Raw genomic sequence first — 18,838 nt, 5'->3', positions numbered from 1 at the left:
AGAGGTCATACAGGCACATGAAACGATGCTCAACATCACTCATCGTCAGGGAAATACAAATCAAAACCACACTGAGATAATACCTCACACCAGTCAGAGTGGCTAAACTGAACAAATCAAAAGACTATAGATGCTGGAGAGGATGTGGAGAGACAGGCACCCTCCTACACTGTTGGTGGGAATGTAAACTGGTGTAGCTGCTCTGGAAAACAGTGTGGAGGCTCCTCAAGAAACTATCAATAGACTCCCCTATGACCCAACAATAGCACTGCTAGGAATTTACCCAAGGGATACAGAAGTGCTGATGCATAGGGGAACATGCACCCCAATGTTCTTAGCAGCACTGTCAACAATAGCCAAATCATGGAAAGAGCATAAATGTCCATCACCTGATGAATAGATCAAGAATATGTGGTATATATATACAATGGAGTATTACATGGCAATGAGAAAGAATGAAATATGGCCATTTGTAGCAAGGTGGATGGACCTCCGGGGTGTCATGCTAAGCGAAATAAGTCAGGCGGAGAAGGACAGATACCATATGTTGGCACTCATAGGTCTAACAGGAGAACAGGAGAAACCTAATGGAGGACTAGGGGGAGGGGAAGAGGGAAAGAGAATTGGGGAGAGAGAGGGACGCAAAGCCTGAGAGACTATTGAATACTGAAAAGGAACCGAGGGTTGAAGGGCAGGGGGAGGGGGAAAAGTGGCGGTAATGGAGGAGGGCACTTCTTGGGAAGAACACTGGGTATTATATGGAAACCAAATTGACAATAAAATATTAAAAAAAAAAAGAAGACATAGGCAGTACTTTCTTTCACATCAGTCACAGAAACATTTTTCTCTAGATCTGTCTCCTCAGGCAAGAGAAACCAAACTGAGTTAAACTACTGGGACTACACCAAAATAAAAAGCTTTTGAACAGCAAAGGAAACCATCAACAAAACAAAAAGATAACCTATGGAATGGGATAAAGTATTTGCAAATGATATATCTGATTAGGGATTGGTATCCAAAATACATAAAGAACTAATAGGACTCAACACCAGAAGACTAATCCAATTTAAAAATGGGCAGAGGACTGCAAAGGAAACAATCGACAAAACTAATAGGCAACCAACAGAATGGGAAAAGATATTTGTAAATGACATATTGGATAAAGGGCTAGTATCCCAAATCTATAAAGAACTCACCAAACTCCACACCTGAAAAACAAAAAATCCAGCGAAGAAACGGGCAGAAGACATGAATTGATACTTCTCCAAAGAAGACATCCACAACACCAACAGACACATGAAATGATGCTCAATGTCACTCATCATCATGGAAATGCAAATCAAAACCACACTGAGATACCACCTCACGCCAGTCAGAGTAGCTAGAACGAACAAATAGGAGACTATAGATGCTGGTGAGGATGTGGAGAAACGGGCACCCTGTTACACTGTGATACTGTATGTTTTCACTCATAGGTCTAACAGGAGAAACCTAACAGGGGACCATGGGAAGGGGAAGCCGGGGGCGGGGAAGAGTTAGGGAGAGGGAGCGAGGCAAATCATGAGAGACTCTTGAATACTGAAAACAAACTGAGGGCTGAAGAGGGAGGAGGGAGGGGGTAATGGTCACAGAGAGGGGCACTTGTGGGGAAGAGCACTGGGTGTTATATGGAAACCAAATTGGTAATAAACTATTTTTTAAAAAAACAAATAAACTTAAAAAAATAAAAATAAAAATCCCTCGACTAAATTAGAGAACTATACCACCTTATCATTCACATAATAAAACTGTGAGGTCCTTAGTTGAAAATACTACTTCCTTTCTTTAAAGAGTGAACTAATAAACAGAATTTGAATCTAGATTTAATTGTTAAATGTTCTTTCTTCTTACCATTAGGATTTGTGTAGTTGTATAAGCCCTCAAAAATTTTAGTTCACTGAGCTGATGATGCCAGCTACATATACTTTCATAACAATTGTTAAACTGGTCATATATTTACTTTCTTGAATTACTTATCAGTAATCGTGAAAGGCTAGTGAAGTATTACATCAGGTGCACAGAGTGCTAATACAAAGCAATCAGTCTGATCAAACATTGCCAATCTAGTGTTCAGTATTGCCAGGACATTCTCACCTCTGTGCCAGAGGACAGGACTGAGCTGGGGGCACAGGGCCCAGAGAGGACAAGCTGTTCCTGCACTCTAAGTCTCATTGCTGATCCGACAGGCAGACCTAGGGAGGCTCTAGTGCATGACAGACTGCAAACCCACAAAGCACAGCCTGATAGATGTTGGCGGGTGAGTATTAAATAGTCTGCAGGAGGGAAGAAGCAGAAGCTGGTAGGACCTTAGTAGCTCTGTTTTTGTGACATTTTATCATTCTGAATAAAATCATATTTAGCCTTGAAAAATAAATCTATTCTTAAGACCACTCCCCTGAGCTTCAGAATCTCATTTCCTTTTTCCTACCAGACATTTGCCCTTGGATGTCCCTCAGACATTTCTACCTCAGCATATCTAAACTGAATTCATTTTCTTTCCTCACATATACCGTTCTTCCTGTTTTCCTTAGATCAAGTGAAAGGCATTATCATTTGCTCAGAGATCCATGTCAGATCCAATTTTGGTGACCTCTTAGGCTCCCCTCTCTAGATCTCCTTCCCTTCTCAATTAATCACTATAGCTTTTCAACTTGTATCTCTCAAATATCAATCAAATCACTCTCCATACTCCATCCCCCCTGTCACTCCACATCCTTCACATTTCTCCCAAATACATATTCCCTGAATCTACTGACTTCCTACCCTAGGTTACTGTCCACAGCATCAACATACTTTTAAAAATTCAAACTGTTTGCCTCAGCTCCCACTTAACCTAAAGCTCTTGCTACTTAGTGTGGCATAAAAGGCCCAGCATGATAGAATTCTATTTCTTTAACTTTATTTCCTGCATCCTCATGACTCTGTTGTCTTTCCCTAAACATGCCTTGCTCTTTCATGCCTCCCTACCCTTGTTGGCTTGGTATACTCCTATCCATTAAAACTAACTATATGAAACCCTCTTCAGTATTTATGGGCAGAATCAGGCCCTGGAACTTCATTGTGCCCATGATGACAATCTGTACCTGGCTTTATCCCATTACTAGATATTAAATTGTAGTTTACACATGCATGTAGATTTACCCCATTGGAATGGGAGTTTTCTTAGGTGTCTTTGTACCATTTTCTCCCCAGTGAGTGCTAAGCACAGGACTTTGGATATTAGAGCATTAAATAACTATTTATTGAATGAATGAATGAATGAATGAATGAATAAGTGTATCTGTCAAATAAGTACCAATCAATCCTCTGTGAATCAAGAAATTTTTATTTAATTAAACACCTTCACAAGTATTTACTAAGAATTTATTTTTGTGGGCCCCTGTAATGACTGCTTGGGATTAGAGGTTAAAAAAGAATGTCCCTAACACTGTAGAGGTCTGAACAGTACATTACAGGGTTTCTAAAAGGTGTGAAACATGTTTTACTGATTTTAAGTAGGAATGCTCAGTGATAAAGTAGGATTAGAGCATATATCTTACATACAGCAAGATTTTAAGCACACTAAGCAGTCAGGAAAAAAACAAAAAATAACCTTTCAGATAGAAACTTTTATAGAGTCTTTTAAGTTAAAAAAAATGAAAAGTCCTAAATCATTGGGTTTTTTTTGAAGTTAATTTTATCTTTTTACATTTATTTTTTCCTTTTATAGTTTATTGTCAAGTTGGTTTCCATATAACACCCAGTGCTTATTTCAACAAGTGTCCTTCTCCTTGCCCATCTCCCCCACTCCCAGCAGCCCTCAGTTTGATCTCAGTATTCAAGAGTCTCTCATGGTTTGCCTCCCTCCCTCTCCCCAACTATTTTTCTCCTTCCTCACCCCCATGGTCCTCTGTTAAGTTTCTCCTGTTCCACTTATAAGTAAAACATATGATATCTGTCCCTCTCTGCCTGACATTTCACTTAGCATAACACCCTCACGTTCCATCCAGATTGGTACAAATGGCCAGATTTCATTCTTTCTCATTGCCATGTAGTACTCCATTGTATAGATAAACCACATCTTCTTGATCCATTAATCAATTGATGGACATTTAGGTATTTTCGATGATTTGGCTATTGTTGCAAGTGTTGCTGTGAACATTGGGGTACATGTGCTGCTATGCATCAGCACTCCTGTATCCCTTGGGTAAATTCCTAGCAGTGCTATTGCTGGGTCATAGGGGAGTTCTATTGATAGTTTCTTGAGGAACTCCACACTGTTTTCAGAGCAGCTGCACCGGTTTGCATTCCCAATAACAGTGTAGGAGGATGCCCGTCTCTCCACATCCTCACCAGCATCTACAGTCTCCTGATTTGTTCATTTTAGCCACTCTGACTGGCATGAGGTGGTATCTCAGTGTGGTTTTGATTTGTGTTTCCCTGATGATGAGTGATGTTGAGCATTGTTTCATGTGCCTGTTGGCATCTGGATATCCTCTTTGGAGAAGTGTCTATTTATGTCTTCTGCCCATTTCTTCACTGGATTATTCGTTTTTTGGGTGTGGAGTTTGGTGAGTTCCTTATAGATTTTGGATACTAGCCCTTTATCCGATATGCCATTTGCCACTATCTTTTCCCATTCTATCGGTTGCCTATTAGTTGTTTTGATTGTTTCCTTTGCAGTGCAGAAGTTTTTTTTTATCTTGATGAGGTCCCAGTAGTTCATTTTTGTTCCTGGGGATGTGTCAAGCAGGAAATTCCTATGGTTGAGGTCAAGGAGGCTATCTCTTGCTTTCTCCTCTAGGGTTTTGATGATTTCCTATCTCACATTCAGGTCCTTCAGCCATTTTGATTTCATTTTTGTGTATGGTGTAAGAATGTGGTCTAGTTTCATTCTTCTGCATGTTGCTGTCCAGTTCTCCCAGCACCATCTGTTAAAACAGGCTGTCTTTTTTCCATTGGATACTCTTTCCTGCTTTGTCAAAGATTAATTGGCCATACACTTCTGGGCCCAGTTCTGGGTTCTCTATTCTATTCCACTGTTCTATGTGTCTGTTTTTGTGCCAATACCATACTGCCTTGATGATGACAGCTTAGTAGTAGAGGCTAAAGTCTGGGATTGTGATACCTCCTGTTTTGGTTTTCTTCTTTGATATTACTTTGGCTGTTTGGGATTTTTTTGTGGTTCCATATCCTTAATGAATACAGATGCAAAAATATTCAACAAGATACTAGCAAATCGAATTCAATAGCACATAAAAAGAATTATCCATCATGATCAAGTGGGATTAATTCCAGGTTTACAGGGCTGGTTCAATATTTGCAAATCCGTCAATGTGATACATCACGTTTACAAAAGAAAAGATAAAAACCATAAGATCCTGTTGATAGATGCAGAAAAAGCATTTGACAAAATACAACATCCCTTCTTAATAAAAACCCTCGAAAAAGTTGGGATACAAGGAACTTACTTAAACATTATTAAAGCAATTTATGAAAATCTCATAGCTAATATCATCCTCAGCAAGGAAAAATTGACAGATTTCCCCCTGAGATCAGGAACATGACAAGGATGTCCACTCTCACCACTGTTGTTTATCGTAGTGCTGGAAGTCCTAGTATCAGCAATTAGACCACAAAAGGAAATAAAAGGCATCAGAATTGGCAAAAAAGAAGTCAAACTTTCACTTTTCGCAGATGACATGATACTCTACATGGAAAACCTGATCGACTCCACCAGAAACCTTCTAGAACTGATCCATGAATTCAGCAAAGTCACAGGATACAAAATCAACGTACAGAAATCAGTTGCATTTTTATACACCAAAAATGAAGCAACAGAGAAATCAAGAAACTGATCCCATTCACAATTGCATGAAAAACCATAAAATACCTAGAAATAAACCTAACCAAGGATGTAAAAGACCTGTATGTTGAAAACTATAGAAAGCTTATGAAATAAATTGAAGAAGTCACCAAGAAATGGAAAAACATTCCATGCTCATGGATCAGAAGAATAAACATTGTTAAAATGCCATTATTATCCAAAGCAATCTACACATTCAACGCAATCCCAATCAAAATTGCACCAGCATTCTTCTCAAAACTACAACAAACTATCCTAGTTGAAGGATTTTTAAATGGCCAAATCATTTCCAGCAACTCGACAAAAAAGAACATTTTTTTCACTTTTCTTCTTTTAAAATATTTTCTTGTTTCTTGAGGCTCAATTACAAATAATAAGCCCAAAGACAAACAACCGATGCATTAATGACCCCATGTGGATTATAACCCAGAGCTGGGGTGTCTCTGCTGGGCTTAGATCTTCTCCATGCAGTGTGCCCGAGAAAGCATGTACTAAGCACAGACATATGTGAGTTGCTGCCATGATGGAAAGAGAAGACATAGTCCCTGGCACTCAAGGATGATTAAGTAGGGCACTCTAGTTTTCAAATTGCAGCCCAGGGACTTTCAGTAGTTACACAGAGTACTGGGTTGGAGAGGGGCATAGTGAGATTCCTATTATTTCCTCTTTTCCTTCAACAATAAAGTAGTTCTATTTTACCTGTTTTATTTATTACACTTTCTCATAAAATTTAGCTTGAAGAAAGGATTCTTCCATATACAAAAATAAGTCATAAGTTTACAAATCTCTGGCCTAGGAGGAAAATAGGAGCAGCCAGATCTACATCTCCATAGCCCTCGCCTACACAGGTCCCATGCACAGCAGTGGTAGCTGCCATCTCTGCCATAACTATATTTAGCCACAGCTTTCCCAGACACACACACAGGAGCTACTGGTGACAAGGAAGTTCCACATGCCCACATCAGTGAATGTATCATTTTATCTCTATGCCAAGAGCAAGGTGAAGCAAGGTGTTTTAATTTGGGGGGCAAGGTATGTCAAGACCAGAGGTACTATGGAGCATGCAAACTAACTGCTTTTGTACTGTTATAACTTCCATTTTTAATTTTCCCATAGATAACATGCAATTGGAAAAATAAAACCATTGTTTCAAATTTTAAGTAAAAATAACAAAACAAAGTAAAAAACTCATAAAGTCTCTGACTATAGGAAGTTTCCAAGCAATATAAAAGCATCCCCAAATTTACTTTCTTCCTCTCCCACCTAAAAGATGACCACAGAGAAATGTCTGGATTCCCTACAATTCCCAGTTGGCTAAAAGATCATCTCACTCAATCAGAGCCTTGCCAGCCTGTAGAGAAGCAGAAATCTGGACTGTCTCCTTGACTACTCCCCACCTTTCATGATGAAAGCACCACTGTACTTGCTCATGCTTAAAGGTCTCATTGCTCTTCCAAGATACATGGTCTGATGCATATCAGATCCATTCTGTGGCCTCTCATCCAATCCAAGGTTAAGAGAAATGAGAGAATAAGACCAGCCTTCCCTTCAGTCCAGAAGATACTCTCCCTTTTGTAGGGCTGGAACAGCATTGAGAGTTTGGCTGCTCTTAGACAGGACACCATTAGCCTATTACCCTGTGAACCCTCTATCCAACATGCAGCAAGGCAGGGCCCAGGGCTTTCTGCATTCTGGAGCTGCACCTCTCTGCTGAATTGGCTTTGTTCTGTGTTTCGGCCATGCATTTTGTCTGGCACTGAATAGATGTATCCTTTTCACTCCCTGAGGTGGTAACAGCCGAGACTGGGGTTTAAACTTCCATGTGGAAATAGGCATAGGATAGGAAAAGAGGCCACATGTGACTTCGAGGTAAACTGGGATTTGAGGCAAAACTCCCTGCTAAGTAAGAGGAGGTTACCTAGTCTTGTTTCTCCTTCTCTGTCATCTAGCTCCTCTGAAGGCTAGAGATGTTAACAACCCAGGCGATACCATCCTTATACAGTCTCAACCTCACCACAACTTCTAGTAACTTTTACCTGATCTGCTTGCCTTCTCTCATATCGTATAAGGAAAAGAAGACATCGGTATCTTCCCCAATGGTATTGTAGGTGAAACTTTTCAGGCTGAGGAAGAAGTGATGTGGCACTGGCATCCGACAGGTTTCCCCATGACGTGGGCGCATTGTATCTACCTAATGAGGAAGGGAAAAAACAGTGATTCCTATTTTAGTTATTCATGTATTTGTCATAAATAAAATGAAAACGTAATGACTAGCTTTCCTCATACTACCAAAGGGGATTATTTAAGAGAGGCAGAAGGTGTTTTCTCTGCTAGTAAGGGAGTGGTGCATCAATATACTTGGTTTGAAGTAGGCAAATACACAGCTGGGAGAAGTGAGTAAAGGAGATATAAGAACAGTAATTCCAACTTATGAGTGAACTTAAAATTTCCACAAGGTCACAAATTACTTTTTTTTTAAAGTTTCTTAATTTGTTTTTGAGAGACAGTGTGAGCAGGGGAGGGTCAGAGAGAGAGGGAGGAGCAGAATCCGAAGCAGGCTCCAGGCTCTGAGCTGTCAGCACAGAGCCTGATGCGGGGCTCGAACCGTGAGATCATGACCTGAGCTGAAGCCAGACGTTTAACCGACTGAGCCACCCAGGTGCCCCTCACAAATTTCTAAATTCTCCATAAACGTCTAAATTCAGTTATTTCTTAGAGACACTGTCACCCTGATGCACCTGATTTATACTGTTAGATGGTAATAGCTACCATTCTAAATGACACTTCATTTTTTCCCAGATGGATTCATTTTAGTCTCCCAGTCTACTTTATTTCAATTGTGCTTAAATAAATTTGCACAGAGGAGTGAGTGGAGATGGCAAGTCTGCTTAGAGATCAGGGCCATTTAGATGAAAGGCACTATACAATCAAGATATCAGGGGTGGCTATCATTGGTTGGTGCATCCCCATGCTGTGGTTTCTTAAAAGAAAGTGATGAGAAAAATACTAGGAGGCCTAGTTAAGCTGCTTACCTGGGATGTGCTTTGCTGTACACTCTGCCGGCTAGATAAGTGCTGTGGAAAGGAAGAAAGAAAAATTCACTCAACTGGGAAAGAAACTAACTTTTATTCAGCACCCAATATACTAGGCATTCTGTAGTCTTTTACATATGTGTTCTCATTTAATTCTGATAACATTTTTTTTTAGAACAATGCTATTTGTATTTGATGGAGGCAACTAAAGCTTGGTGTGAGAAAGTGATGTGCTGAGGATCATACAGCAATATGGTGGCAAAGTCTGGATTCAAACCCAAGCCTCTCCCGCTCAGAGTACTAGCCAAGTGATGAGAGCAAGCTACTAGATTTTTGCTTTGGTGCTTTCTGCTCCACACCCTCTACCACATCCTCAGCTGCAAGATCCAACTTCTTTAGGGTCTCTACACTGGAGGATGTGTAGTCTTTAACTCAAAGCACCCCTTACCCCCAACACGCTGTTCCTTTGCTGCTGGCTGATGTTAGAAGAAGCAGATTCCAATCCCAGCCAAATGTAAATGGGTTGTGAAATCAGACAAATTGCTTACTCTCTCCAAGAGACATTTTCCTCAACTGTAAAACTTAGATAAAAGCTTTTATTATCTTTCAGTTACTGTGAGGCTCAAATTACATAACACAGCACAGTAGTTAGGGATCTAAGTGCAGAAGTGTGATCACCTGGTTTTAAATCTTGACTCACATTTGTGTTTGCTCATATAAAAGTGAGGATAACATTTTGTGTTGAACTCAACTTCATAGGGTTTTGTGCAGATTAACCTGGTATGGTACCTTTCAGAAAGTGGCTGATCAGTCCTAATTTATCATTATAAGTATTGTTCTTAATAAGTAGTTATGTAGAAAAGTCAGTCACATTCAGAAGTAGGAGTAATTATGAGCTTACAACAATTCAGTCCCTGGTCTTGGTAAACTCAACAATGAGTTTCTATCTGCTCTCTTTGGGCCCTAGAAGTGTGAGACAGCACTCATTTGGTGAACTATTTTACACCACATGGGTAGGAAGGATGGTTGATGAGTAGACTGATTTCATTTCTTTTATTTGGGGTTAAATGTGTGCATCTGGAAAACAGAATACAATTAAAAATTAATTTAAATGTATCTTACTAGCTATATTTGCTAATTATTAAATATTCATGTATATTATTAGCTATATTAGTAATTTATTATTAATTATTAATGTTCATTGATGGGACATGATGTTCATATATGTTCCCATGATACTTATTTTTTAAATATAATTTACTGTCAAATTGGGTTACATACAACACCCACTGCTCATCCCAACAAGAGCCCTTCTCAATGCCCATCACCCATTTTTCCTCTCCCCCACCTCCCCCATCCACTTTCAGTTTGTTCTCTGTATTTAAGAGTCTCTTGTGGTTTGCCTCCCTCCCTCTCTGAAACAGTATCTATTTTCCCCCCTTCTCTCCCATGGTCTTCTGTTAAGTCTCTCAAGATCCACATATAAGTGAAAATATATGATATCTGTCTTTCTCTGACTGACTCATTTTACTCAGCATAATACCTTCCATCCAAATTGCTGCAAAAGGCATGATTTCATTCTTTCTCGTTGCCAAGCAGTATTCCATTATATATATAAACCACATATTCTTTATCCATTCCCCATAATACATATTAAATATAATAAAATAGGCCTCCAACAACTGCAGAAATCATCACATAGAATGCATACATGCAAAAAAAAAAACATATACAAAAAGATTTTTTAAAAATTAGGCTTTCCAGGTTCCTGAGTGGCTCAGTTGGTTAAGCAACCAACTCTTGATTTCAACTCAGGTCATGCTTAGTAAGACTGAGCTCCACACTGGGCTCTGCACTGACAGCACACAGCCTGCTTGGGATTCTCTCCCTACCTCTCTCTGCCCTTTCCCTGACTTGCACATACACACACATCCGTGTTCTCTCTCTTTCAAAACAAAAAATAAAACATTTTTAAAAAATCAGGCTTTCAAAAAAAAAGTTTTCCATGGTTTACTGACCCATATCCTATTGGGAGGGTTACTGGCCTCACATGCTTTCCATTGTTCTGTTTTTACATTCAGGGGCAATACTAAGTCATTCTTCTCAAGTGGATTTACTGATTAACTCTTAAAAATGACTACCAATCTTAAACACAAATATTCAAAAATAACTATATTCAGGTGTTTACAGCTAATTTCAGTGTAAAACATCTCTTCTGACAATAACAAATGTTATTCTAGATTTCAGAAGCATCAAATTTGAGGAGAACTTTCAAACCAGTCTAACAAATACTGCATGGGTGGCCAGAGTTAAGGCATCAAAACTGGCATTCTGGAACCTCTTTCATGGCACTATAGGGGAAAATCACTTCTCTTCAGGCAGCATTCAGCTGGCCAGCTGATATGTCCCTCTTTGAAAACGTCACCACCTGTGAAGACTATAATGTATCATTTCTGTGTGCTACCCAACTTTAGAACTTTACCCTTCCAAAGAGCAAAAAACTTACTTACACATTTTATACCTGAAGTACATAAAAAATATAAATTAAGAATTGCATGGACATTGCTAGTGGAGGTATAAATAATCATTTTGGAAAAAAGTATGGCCTAATGTGTTAGAGCTAAAAATGTTATTACCTAATCATTCAGCAATTTGTCTCCTGGTTACAAACCTCATAGAATTTCTTGCTGTTAATGTCCCAATCATATTTTCTAATTAATAATATAAAATATCCAAAGACCTTTGTGAGCATATATAAAAATATTTGGCTGGCCAGATATCTGTCTAGCAAGTCAAATACTAATACTTCTTTTAAATCTGTATTTCTGTTAATACTCGTTACCCATCTTTTCCTACGAAAACTTCTTTTATTTTATCCAAGTTTTCTCATTTATTACCAGATAATTAGACAAAATATTCTCTTATAATTGCTTCTGCATCCTTTGTATTTGGAATAAAATTTTTCTATCATTTCTCGGCCTTTCGGCTAAGATCAAGTGTGGGATAAATTTTTCTTTCTCATAGAAAAATGTGTGCACTACATAACTGTTATGCCAAATTTCCCCTGTACAGAAGGGATTTTCAGCCTTTTGAAGTCTCTTGTTCATTTAGTCCACAAAAGTCTGCCAATATGGAAAAAACCCTGCAACTTCAGACATTCTATTCAAGTGAATAACACAGTTAATTGCCTGCTATATATGTTTGAAATTGTGTTAAGTATTGTGGGTCTTACAAGGAAATATAAGACCTATCTAGTCAGATTGCTAATAAAATGATGTTTTATTGCCAGCAAATAATTTAATCAATTGAGTTAAGTCCAAAAAGTACATTGATCTAATAAAAATATTAATTAGCACTAGAAGATAACAGGCTAACACAGTTTCCAACACATATTAATGTGGAAAGATAACAACATAACAGCAGGTTATAATGTAAGTATTCTGTTAGATCTCCCCACAACTTAGAAGCTTCATAAGTGTCCACATTCTGCAGAGAGGAGTAGCTAATTAAAATTAACACAAATACTTTGTTGTTGCTCTTTAAAATGCTTTTTACTTCGGGGGGCACCAGTTCTCTGTTGTTGAAAGTGGGTTTGGACTTGTTATTATGCAGAAGCAAGAACTGAGGAGCAGTTCTATAAAGAGATTTTTATCAATTATTAGCACTAAACACTTGCACAGGGGATTGAGCTTTTTAATGAAAAGCAAAATGTTCTAAATGCAAACTTAAGGTGTAATCCTATTCATAAAGGTTTTCTTGTAAAATGAGTGACAAGAAATATTATATTCAGAAAGTTTCACATGGAGCCTTTGTAATTTCCACTAATAGATTTAAATGTTAATTTAAAAAAGATTCTAAAAGGTTATTCCTTTGAAACTTGTTGATAGGGGTGCCTGGGTGTGGCTCAGTCAGTTGAGCGTCCAACTTTGGCTCAGGTCATGATCTTGTGATTTGTGGGTTTGAGCCTGCATCAGGTTCTGTGCTGACAGCTCAGAGCCTGGAGCCTGCTTTGGCTTCTTTTGTCTCCCTCTTTCTCTGCCCCTCCCCAGCTTGTGCTCTGTCTCTCTCTCTCAAAAATAAATATAAAAAAAACCAACATATAGTATATGTCCTTCTCTGCCTGACTTATTAACAGAAAAGGATAGGGAGGGGAAGGGGGAAAGATAGCTGGGGAGAGTGAGGGACACAGATCATGGGAGACTATTGAATACTGAAAACAAACTGTGGACTGAAGGGGGAGGGGGAGGGAGGGAAGGGGGCTATGGTCATGGTGGGGGGCACTTGTGGGGAGAAGCACTGGGTGTTATAAGGAAACCAATGTGACAATAAACTATTATAAAAAAATAAAAAATAGAAACTTGTTGATAAACAGGATTTAATAAAAAAACTTACTGTGCATTTACTCTATGCAATTTAACGTAAAATAAATTTACAGACTTTCAAAATCATTTTTTCTTCAGCATATCTAGTTTTTTATCTAAAGGCAAATACATGGGATAAAAGAGAAAAATCAGCATAAAATTTTAAAAAAGAGACTTGAATCTTTCTTTGGCCTTTTTGATAAGTCAACATTTTATTTTTTAAGTCAACATTTAAAAATTAACATTTAAATGTATTAAAAGTAATATAAGCATATAGTTTTAAAATTTAAATAGCCTTAAAAGTCTTGCAATAAAATTATCCGTTCTCTGTTCATCGTGTACTACTTCCTAAGAGAAGTGTTTCTATTATTTTTTTTCTAAAGCTCATCAAATATTTTTAAATGTCACATTTATAAAACTCTTTTTTGAAGTTTTAGATTTATTTATTAGCTTCTTATAATAACAGCTGAGGATTTTCACATTTGTTTATGTCCACTTCTCTTCATCTATCTTCCTAATATCTTCCAATGTTTGGTTAAAACTTGTTAATGACTAACTTTTATATACTGTTCATTGGCAAGCCAGTGTATTTCAACTCCATTTCCTTTCTTCTACTACATTTTACTTTTGTTTTAGAAGTCTTAGTTTTGGGGGCATAAAGGTGGCTTAGTCGGTTGAGCATCCATCTAACTTCAGCTCAGGTCATGATCTTTTGGTCCGTTAGTTCAAACCCCATGTTGGGCTTTGTGCTGACAGCTCAGAGCCTGGAGCCTGCTTTGGATTCTGTGTCTCCCTTTCTCTCTGCCCCTCCCCTGTTCATGCTCTGAGTCTCTCAAAAAAAAAAAAAAAAACCGACCATTAAAAGAAATTAAAAATTTTATAAAAGGGAATCTCAGTTTTAAATTACAGGGTCCTTTTCTATGTTCTTCTACAGCTCTATACAATACCTTTCTTTCTCTATTCCCTTTCCCCCTCCCCCTTCAACCCTCAGTTCATTTTCAGTATTCAATAGTCTCTCAGGTTTTGCGTCCCTCTCTCTCCCCAACTCTCTTTCCCCCTTCCCCTCCCTATGGTCCTCCATTAGGTTTCTCCTGTTCTCCTGTTAGACCTATGAGTGCAAACATATGGTGCCTGTCCTTCTCCGCCTGACTTATATCCCTTAGCATGACATCCTTTTCAAAAATATTCTCCATATGATAAAATATTCTTTTTCTTTCAAATTTGTATTTAAATTCTAGTTAGTTAAAATACAGTGCAATATTGGTTTCAGGAGCAGAATTCAGTGATTCATCACTTAAATACAACACTGAGTGTTCATCACAAGTACCCTCTTTAAAACCCACCACCTATCTAGCCCATCTCCCACCACCTCCCTCCATAAATTCATACTTTGTTCTCCATTGTTAAGAGTCTCTTGTAGTTTGTTTCCCTCTCTTCCCTCCCCCTACTTCCCATGTTCATCAGTTTTGTTTCTTAAATTACACATGTGTGAAATCATATGGTATTTGTCCTTCTTTGACTTATTTCGCTTAGCATAATACATTCTAGCTCCATCCAGATCATTGCAAATGGCAAAAATCTCATTTTTTTGAGGGCTGAGTAATAGTCCATTGTGTGTATATGTGTGTGCGTGTATGTGTGTGCGCACACACACATTTTCTTTATCCATTCATCAGTTGATGGACATTTGGGCTCTCTCCATACTGAGAGTGTGGTGGTATCTCATTGTTTTTTTTTTTTTTAATTTAAATTCAAGTTAGTTAACATACAGTGTAGTCTCAGCTTCAGGAGTAGAACCCAGTGATTCATCTCTTATATATGACACCCAGTGCTCATCCTGAAAAGTGCCCTCTTTAATGCTCACCACCCATTTAGCCCATCCCCCTACCTACCCACCCTTTATCTGATATGTCATTTGCAAATATCTTCTCCCATTCTGTAGGCTGCCTTTTAGTTTTATTGATTGTTTCCTTCACTGGCAGAAGCTTTTTATTTTAAGTCCCAATAGTTTATGTTTGCTTTTGTTTCCCTGGCCTTTGGTGAAGTGTCTAGTAAGTGGTGAAGTTGCTCTGACTGAAGTCAAAGAGGTCGCTGCTTTTTTTCTCCTCTAGGATTTTGATGGTTTCCTATCTCACATTTAGGTCTTTTATCCATTTTGAACTTATATTTGTATATAACGTAAGAAAGTGGTTACATCACTCATCATCGGGGAAATACAAATCAAAACCACACTGAGATACCACCTCATGCTGGTCAGCGTGGCTAAAATGAACAAATCAGGAGTCTATAGATGCTGGCGAGGATGTGGAGAAGCAGCTACTCTCCTACACTGTTGGTGGGAATGTAAACTAGTGCAGCTGCTCTGGAAAGCAGTGTGGAGGTTCCTCAAAAAGCTATCAACAGAACTCCCCTATGACCCAGCAATAGCACTGCTAGGGATTTACCCAAGGATGCAGGAGTGCTGATGCATAGGGGAACAGGTACCCCAATGTTCATAGCGGCACTTTCAACAATAGCCAAATCATGGAAAGAGCATAAATGTCCATCAACTGACGAATGGATCAAGAAGATGTGGTTTATATATACAATGGAATACTACATGGCAATGAGAAAGAATGAAATCTGGCCATTTGTAGCAATGTGGATGGAACTCAAGGGTGTTATGCTAAGTGAAATAAGTCAGGCAAGAAAGACAAATATCATATGTTTTCACTCTTTAGTCTAACAGGAGAAACTTAACAGAGGACCATATGGGAAGGGAAGGGGAAAAAAATAGTTAAGGAGAGGGAGGGAAACAAATCATAAGAGACTCTTAAATACTGAGAACAAACTGAGGGTTGATGGGGGGTGGCGGAGAAGGGAAAATGGGTGATGAGCATGGAGGAGGGTACTTGTTGGGATGAGTACTGGGTGATATATGGAAACCAACTTGACAATAAACTATAATTTAAAAAAAAGAAAGTAGTCTAGCATCATTCTTCTGGATGCTGCTATTCAGTTTTCCCAACTGTTGAAGAGACTGTCTTTTTTCCATTGGATAGTCTTTCCTGCTTTATTGAAGATTTGTTGACCATATAGTTGTGGGAGTCCATTCTGATACTGAACATTTCTATTGATTGTTCAGTCTTTGTATCTTTCAGCTCCAATATTTATTTCATTATTTTTTTATTGAGCTTTTCATTTTATTCTTGCATTATTTACCCAGTTTTGTTGAATTGTTTTTTTATTTTTTTAATGTTTTTTAAATTTATTTTGGAGATACAGAGAGAGACAGTGCAAGCAGGGGAGGGTCAGAGAGAGAGGGAGATACAGAATTTGAAGCAGGCTCCAGACTCTGAGCTAGCTGTCAGCACAGAGCTCAACGTGGGGCTCAAACCCACAGACCGTGAGATCATGACCTGAGCCAAAGTCGGATGCTCAACTGACTGGGCCCCCTGCTCCCCCAGCGCCTCTGTTGAACTCTTTTTCTGTGACAGCTACAAGCCCTCTGAGCATCTTAGAACAATTATTTTGAATTATCTGTCAGCAATTTGTGTATCTCATTTCTTTGGGGTCACTGAAAGTTTACTGTGTTCTTTTGGTCGTGTCACGTTTCCCTGATTCTTTGTGGTTCCTGTACTCTTGAACAGTTGTCTGTGTATGTGAAGAGCAGTCACCATTTCCATACCATACTGACTGAGTTCAATGAGGAAAGATCTTCACTGATGGGTAAGGGCATGCCAGAGAATCCTGTGACTCTGGGTCTAGTGGTACAAGGTGCCAAGTGCAGGGCATGTGGCCCATGGGTGTGTGTCTCATTGGCTTAGGCCATATGGGTCAACAATAGTGACAACCATGCAATTCTATGGAGAGCTGCAGAGGGTCTGCAGTGTCTGCAATGGGTTGGTGGGGTCCTCGGTGGCTCTTCCAAGTCCAGTGCTAGGAACCTGGGCAGGCAGCAATGGTGGCCAGACCTAGTAGTATGTTTACCTTCAGCTGCATGTACCTACAAAGTGTCTGGGGGAAAGCTGCAGACACACGGGCTGATGCCAACTGCTCACGCACTAGCAACTGCAGGGGCCCTGGTTACTGGTATGCATTTGCATAGCTGTAGGAGGCAGTGGAGACTGGGACAGGGACTGGACTGGCAGTATACAGGTGCATAACTGCATGGGTTAGCTTCAGGTATGCCCAGCAGTGAAGGCCACTGACAAGTGTAAGGGCAGATCTGGGCCCATAAGCAGCTGTGGGGCCTTCGTTGTTGGCATACACTCCTGTCTATATTGGAGTTCACCATGGGAGCATGCATGGCAATGAAGGCCAATGGCAGAAGTCAGGCCAGCAAGTACACAGCTACATATGAACATATACACAACCATGAAAGTCAGCCATGAGAATCTAAGCTGGCATGTTACATGTGCACAGCCACAGAGGGTAGGGCTGGCTGCTGCATATTTACTGCCCCAGAGAGGGATGGGAAGGTGCTTAGGGGTCTGGCATCTGTGAATCCAAATTCCCGCAGGGTGAAAAACTTGGTGAGAAAATCTGCAGGGGTTCTATGGCAGCTTTGCTGGCCACTGGTTTCTTTAAAGTTAAGTGAAAGATGCTGGTGTCCTCTGTGCAGTAGTCTCCTAGGGTCCATGATGAGGTCCTCAGTGATGAAAGCTAAGGGGGTCTGCAGCATCTAGAAGGGTTGCTGAAGTCCTCAAAAGTGATGGCTGCTGGGATCCTACACAGAGCAGACCAGTGGGAACCATGGTCACTCTCGCCACATGGCTGATATTGGTAGCCCCTGCTCTTTTCCTTATTCCTAATTATCTCTAGATGTCTCAGCTTTGCCAGCCTCTTGACGGGGTAAAACTGAAGTGGATCATTTATACAGTGCCTGAAGGGCTGGAAAGCTGGTCGCCTATCTTCCCCTCCTTTTCCTGGGGAGGGGACCCCTTTCAGGCCAGGGAGTTCCTTCTTGGTGCTGAGTAGTACCAGCCTGGGGTATGGAATGATGTAGCAAAATGGAAGTATTTTTCCTATGCTTTTTGCATGGTTATTCTGAGTCTTTTTTTTTTCTTTCTCCACTGTGTTGCTGAATCTTCTTAAGTGACGGCTTTCTTCTGAGCTCTCCCAGAGCTATTTTTCATTCATGCTTGTCTAAATGTTGATCTTTATGGGCGGACAGGGCATGGAATCTCCTACTCCACCATCTTGGTGATATCACTACCCTGCAAAAGTTTTTAATGTGATTTCTTCAGTAATATTCTTTCTTTATCTCTGTTCTCCCTTCTTTAATTCCATTATCTAAATATTGGATTTCTTGGATCAAACCTCTAACTTTCTTAACATTTTTCTCCTATTGCTAATTTTCTGTTGGTGTCATCCTGTTTTCTAATATTTGTATCAAGTTCATCACAGTTATCTCATTTTTATTTTTTTTAATTTTTTTCCATAATATTTTATTGTCAAATTGTTTTCCACACAACACCCAGTGCTCTTCCCCTTAACTGCCCTCCACCATCACCACCACCTCTTTTCCCCCCTCCCCCTTCCCCTTCAACCCTCAGGTTATTCTCAGCATTCAATAGTCT

The 18,838-nt window shown here is 39.4% G+C and overlaps 1 protein-coding gene across 1 annotated transcript in view; it reads right to left on the bottom strand.

Annotated features, from left to right (window-relative positions):
• DOCK3 (dedicator of cytokinesis 3) overlaps positions 1-18,838 on the bottom strand; it is a 351,466-nt gene that overhangs the window by 174,237 nt on the left and 158,391 nt on the right. The window contains exons 6-7 of the mRNA XM_029916016.1: positions 8,917-8,958; positions 7,921-8,075 (exon numbers count right to left, since the gene is read on the bottom strand). Coding sequence (XP_029771876.1) covers positions 7,921-8,075; positions 8,917-8,958 — 197 coding nt within the window. The remainder of the gene's footprint in view (positions 1-7,920; positions 8,076-8,916; positions 8,959-18,838) is intronic.

The sequence above is a fragment of the Suricata suricatta genome, chromosome 12 (assembly GCF_006229205.1).
Source record: "Suricata suricatta isolate VVHF042 chromosome 12, meerkat_22Aug2017_6uvM2_HiC, whole genome shotgun sequence".
Taxonomy (NCBI): domain Eukaryota; kingdom Metazoa; phylum Chordata; class Mammalia; order Carnivora; family Herpestidae; genus Suricata; species Suricata suricatta.
Note: the sequence above shows the minus strand (reverse complement) of the source record. Positions and strands in the feature narration are given on the sequence as shown.